Source organism: Mauremys mutica, chromosome 9 (assembly GCF_020497125.1).
Source record: "Mauremys mutica isolate MM-2020 ecotype Southern chromosome 9, ASM2049712v1, whole genome shotgun sequence".
Lineage (NCBI taxonomy): Eukaryota > Metazoa > Chordata > Testudines > Geoemydidae > Mauremys > Mauremys mutica.
In genome coordinates, this window is record NC_059080.1 from 98,091,864 (window position 1) to 98,097,863 (window position 6,000).

At 38.9% G+C, this 6,000-nt stretch overlaps 1 protein-coding gene across 2 annotated transcripts in view; it reads right to left on the reverse strand.

Annotated features, from left to right (window-relative positions):
• LOC123376963 (cytochrome P450 2J5-like) overlaps positions 1 to 6,000 on the reverse strand; it is a 30,840-nt gene extending 24,840 nt beyond the window's left edge. The window contains exons 1-4 of one of the 2 annotated variants that reach the window (XM_045029272.1): positions 5,556 to 6,000; positions 4,033 to 4,195; positions 3,075 to 3,224; positions 887 to 1,047 (exon numbers count right to left, since the gene is read on the reverse strand). In XM_045029272.1, coding sequence (XP_044885207.1) covers positions 887 to 1,047; positions 3,075 to 3,224; positions 4,033 to 4,195; positions 5,556 to 5,798 — 717 coding nt within the window. In that variant the 5' untranslated portion in view covers positions 5,799 to 6,000. The remainder of the gene's footprint in view (positions 1 to 886; positions 1,048 to 3,074; positions 3,225 to 4,032; positions 4,196 to 5,555) is intronic. The other variant, XM_045029271.1, reaches the window with a different exon arrangement.

Sequence of the window (6,000 nt, forward strand, 5' to 3'; positions counted from 1 at the left end):
ATTTCAATTACAACCCAGAATACAATATATATGAAAATGTAGAAAAAACATCCAAAATATTTAATAAATTTCAATTGGTATTCTATTGTTTAACAGTGTGATTAAAACTGCGATTAATCATGATTAATTTTTTTGAGTTAATTTCGTGAGTTAACTGCAATTAATCAACAGCCCTAGTTAAAAAATATGCTTTGGTCATGATGAAATTCTATGGCTTGTGTCAAACGAGGTCAAACTAGATGATTTGATGGCTCCTTCTCGCCTTAAAAGGAGAAGAAAAAACACCATCCATACAGAATATACATGCAGATTAGTTTAAACATAAATTCTGAGAGAGAGAGTGTGCAATGTAGAACATACATTTAGGATTTGTAGATCAGATCTTGAGTGAGACTGATCAGAAATCTGCTCAAAATGACAGGGCTTCAAAGTTTTGGATTTTATTAACGGTACTTTTATGTCTCAGTTTCCAAGAACAAAATCAGCATTCCAAGAGCGAGTGTTTGTTAGGTTTAGTGCTAGCATTTAGAAATCTGGTTCAAGACCCACACGTTTATGTAAACATTTCTTGGTTTTGAAACACACTAAATGATTTGGAAATCTGCCAAAAGAAGTAATGATTTGTCCTAATAACTCAAGTCTTGGGCGACATGATTTACTGATCGTGTCCTATAAATAAGACATGAGATCTATGAAGTGTGTATTTATTGCTTCATAAGCAAAAATCCTGCATAATACTTTTTGAAATTATGTCCTGTGGTAGATGTCCATCTCTCTGTACTATGTAGATACAGTAACCATTCAGTAACCATTAACCCCTCTGGTTTTCCCGGTGAAGCACAGATACACTTTGCAGTGATAAGAACCGGAATAACGGAAAGCTCACCCTGCCCCAGTTAGTGGCCTGCAAGAAGATCACAAAATAGATGGCTTTGATGAGCCGGTTGAAGGAATCATCTTCACTGGAGAAGCGATGGCCAAAAACGACAGCGCAAATCACATTTGCGACAGCATGGACAATGTGGGTATGGGGGTCAAAGGGTTTCCCTGCAAATACAGCAGGTGTTAGTTAGAACCACTGAATGGACTGTAGTGAGGAGTGTTAACAAGGACCATGAAGTACAACGTAAAGGAGATTGAACTACTTTTAGATAAGTGAGACGTTTTACAAAGGAGTGAATTCTATTTAATGTAAACTAAACAGAGGAACTAGAACCTGGAGAGGACTTCCTTTTTCTAAAAGAACTGAAGATATTTGTGAAGAGATTCTTGAAATTTATTTTTGTTAGTCCTTCTCCTTAACTATGGAACTACTGAATATAATATGTTTAGAGGAAACAAACCTTGCATCTACGTTTCCCCGTTTGGTCTGTGGTCTGTTTTGTGTGGAATTACTGCATTTTTGCTCCCCTCTGTACCGTGCATTGAAATAAGAGCATATGTGCTCAAGTTTCTAGGCAGGAGTTTTAATTTTTCCTTTCTACTGCCAAAGTTTTAGTTTCTTCCAAACTTTGAAATGACCCATCACTTCAGGAGCTCAGGTGCAGTTTAAAACTTAATTTTTTTCAGAGAGTATAAAGACAAACATGGTTCAGCTCAAGGCTTTCCTCTGGATCAAAAGTACATTTGTAAAATGAAAAAGATTGTTACATCGTTCCTCTTTTAGGGCCTGATCCAGCTCCCATTAAAGGAGATGGAAAAACTGATTGATTACAGGTTTCAGAGTAGTAGCCGTGTTAGTCTGTATCAGCAAAAAGAACGAGGAGTACTTGTGGCACCTTAGAGACTAGCAAATTTATTTGAGCATAAGCTTTTGTGGGCTAAAACCCACTTCATTGGATGCATGCAGTGGAAGATATAGTGGGAGTTGGACTGGGGCCTTAGCGGAATATTTCCAAGTATTCACATTTCCAAAGCTATCATTAAAAGGTAAGGTATATTATTCATTTCATATACACCTGGCTTCAATCTAAATTGATATTACATTCTACAAAACTGCATTGCAATAATGTTGTTTAGGTGGCAAAGAGAAGTGCTCAAAAGTTAGCAAATGCTAGATTAAAGATTGCCTGGGCAGTGTTAATTTCGCTGTCTTGTGCATCCAGACTGAATAAAGGTCGTGTGTGTGTGTATGATCAGGTAATTAAAGGCTCTCATAATGAATTTTCATGAGAGGGAAAAATTCAGGTTCCAACAGCAATCTTAATTCTGGCATTTCCTATCTTTCAAGTGCTTGACTTTGCAACTTAAATGACTATGATTTAATGTGGTTTTCTATGTGTAATTCCCAGGGGGCGTTTCTAAAGGAAAAAGGGAAAACGCAAGCTATATTTTGTGCACTAATAACAGTCCCACCCGCTCCTCCCATACATCATCAAGGTTTGTACCCTGAACCTGCAGCATTGCAGCAGAGACTGCTGCCTCTGGAGCAACAGGACTATTTAGGCATTCCCTGTACAGCATGGGGTGCTGCTGCTTTGGTGGTGTAGACCTGACTTTTTAGAATATTTATGTTCAGTTGTTATTCCCTTGGCATTCTGCCACAATGTTACTGAACAACACAAGTGAGGAAAGGGAGATGGTGATTTTCAGCGGTTTATATTTCATCCAGGCCTGCATGAAGTTTCGTGGGAAAAGGGAAAGGCATGTCTCTAGCCTGAGGGCCCACTCCCGGCCAAATTTCAAAGGTCTGCAAGCAATGGAATTGTAAAGCCTCCCACAAAAAGTCACAAGAATTTTGTGTAATGGAAAGTGTTAGGTAAATTTAAAGATAGGGATTGTTCCAGCTCCCCATGTTATCAATAGGACAGTGATACGAATGAGAAATAAAAATTGGTTTCAGTGTATTTAATTTTAAAAAATGTTAAATGTCAATCTGTACACTCAATCCTGAGCACTCCTCCTAAAGTGCTTCATTTACTTAGGCAATTAAGAAACCCATAACACTCCCCACCAGCATGAGGCACCATCTTTATATCATTCAAGAACAGAAGTGCTCTTAGGCTGCGGGAGTGATAACAGTCGGTCTTGTATATAGAGAACAGCTTTAAATTTCAATCTTTCAAAGAATTTACCTTTCTGACTCGCAAAGACCTCCACCAGGTGTCTGGTCTCCTCCTGTATTCGGTGCTCCAGGCTTTTCTTACCCAGTCCCAGGCTCTTTAGAAATGTCATGCCTAAGCGTCTCTGCTGATTCCAGGTGTGACCGCTTGTCAGGAAAATACCTGAGGACAATTGAAACACCATTATGCTCTTGCTAGGATAGGAAGGACACCCTTTTATATAAATCTGAGTCATAGAATATCAGGGTTGGAAGGGACCTCAGGAGATCATCTAGTCCAACCCCCTGCTCAAAGCAGGACCAAGCCCCAGACAGATTTTTACACCAGTTCCCTAAATGGGGTCCCTCAGGGATTGAACTCACAACCCTGGGTTTAGCAGGCCAGTGCTCAAACCACTGAGCTATCCCTCTTCAGAAGGCAAGTTTAAATTAAGATGCATTTTTCTAGTAAGAGGAAACAATGACATACTTTACAGATTTTGAGCTGTGATCTGTTACTTGGGTTTCTATTACCATTAGTATAACTATATATCTTTAATATAGTCACCTCCCTGGAAACTCCATGATGGCAGCTTTTGGAGAGAATAGAATAACTCATCTATTGGTGTGTCAGATGTGCTTAATTCTATAGGCAAACCTTTGAATACATGTCAGTTGTGGGGGGTTTTGTATGTGGAGACAGTCTCTTTAAAATTAAGCCAAATTAAGGCCAACTTGGTAGGCAAATTTTTCTCCGAATCCTATGGAAAGAAAAGAAGCAGAGCCAGTGATGTGTTATGTGAGTAAGTATTACAGGATTTGCCTTTTTTGGTCTGTTTTTCTCTTTCTTAATATTGCAGTTCTGAACAGAGCCTTGCTATCCAATTGTATAAGTACCACATGGCAAGATAGTATCTGGGAAGAATTCTCTGCCTTAGAATGCCACCTTTATACTTCAATATTATTCCTTGCAAAAGAGTAATATCTTTTACCTTTTTCTCCCATCAGATCCCTATAGAAGGGGGTGAGAGGCCGTCCAGAAATCTCTTGTGAATGGGAGATAAGGCCATCTTTTATTGCTTTGTATCCATTCAGTACAATCACAGGGGTCTGTCCCATCCACAGTGTGTAAATGTTGCCATAGATGTTGGTTAACTGGAGAGTTAATAACCATAAGTCAGAAAAATTGACAGCAACCAGCAGATCTGTTAAAAGGCTTCTTTCGGATGTTTTCTATAACTTGGACTAAACCCATTTGCCTCTGACTGAATTGGATTAGAGTTTACAACAGAATTTAGCCTCCTGATGTAACACACTTTGGGTATGGAATGCCAGTCCTACTCCATTTTATGCAACATAGATATTAAGCATTAGAACATCATTCAACAAGAGGGAAAACGCTGCAAAAGGAGAACCAAAGAGCTTCTACTAAAATATTACATCAGCTAAAAGTTAAAGTGAATAAACAGACACCTGTTATTTTTTCTTTTGTTTTTTTGTATTTGTTTTTTTGTTCCTTTTTGTTTTCATTTATTGCGAATTATTGTGTGTGTTTGCTTCTCTCAATGTCAGTGTAGGCAGAGAACTATTTTTGCACTTTGTTTCTTTTCTTACTGCTTCCCTGCGATTTTTCTTACCTTCCTTCTCATTGCCTTTTCTCAGGTCAGACTTGTATTTTCTCCTGAAACAGGGTTGAAGTGAATTTCTTACTATTGTAATGATTTAAACTGTTTCTCAAGAGAATGGCACTTCAGCAAAACAGGAATACAGTTTTTCCTGCTCCATCTTAAAACCAATTTGTCTGGGTTATTGCAAAATTTTGTTTTAGGGTGCACAGTTGGCCATGATATGGAGATCAAAGTTCTCACAGCCTGGAGACATTTCACTGATATCAGTACCAATATATCATAGTGCGTCCTGCCATGGATGCCTTATAGAATGAGATACCCACAATATATATAGCAGAGAGTGAGTCCAAACCGTCAGTAGAATATAATGAGTTGCTTTTTAGAAGAAGGCTGAATCTTCTGTATCTATTACCTAGTGCCACTCGCAGTCAGGAAGAAATACCAGAGAAGCGACGACCTATTCTGTCTCTGGCAAAACAGGATATCTAAATTGTCTCAGAACCACTTTGGAAACAATAAGGCTTGATCCAAAATCCAGTGAAGGCAATGGAAAGACTCCCATTGATATCAGTGGGTTTTGGATCAGGATCTCACTGCTTCACACTGGGCTTGTGATGATAAAGTCTGTACATTATAAATATACATATTTGGACATTAGAGAGAGAACAGCAAAAGGAAAGAAGAAAAATAGCAATTGAAAGTGATTATTCTTTTTTCCCAGCAATGCAGTTCCCCACGTCTCTTGTGCTTGGGTAATGATTTAGTCAGGCTGATGAATACCCTATAATTGATTAGGTAACTCCTGTGCAATACCAATTTTAAATCCATTCGAATCATTCCAAGCCTCTCTACTTCAGTCAAGTCCAGAATTCTGCTAAAATAAATACCTTAAGAAGATCTTCTCGCTGAAGTTTAAAGTCCAGCAGCCATAAGTTGCCAATAATGGGCAGGGGAGTTGGTCCAGGAGGAAGCTGTCTACGTGTCCATTGCAACTTCAGAAACTGCACAATCAGGAGAAACACAATCAGAGTGACTGAAACCTCAGTTATCCCCAACATCTCACCGTGCTGCGTTATCAATTTCCTTTCTGCCTGGGCACACTCTCTCTGAAAACTGTGTTGGAGCTGCATAGACTGAGCTCACTTTCTGTTAGGTTCTAGTTCTTTGCCCTTTCTAGTCATCTCTCACTCTCTCTATTGTTTCGTCTTAGTTTGGCAAGTGTAGAGTGTATCAAAGGCAATTGTAGTAAACTTTGAAATATGTGATCCATTTCAGTTAGCCAAACCACGCCTACCCTGTTATGTGAACTCCCAGTGTGTGACCTATCTCTAT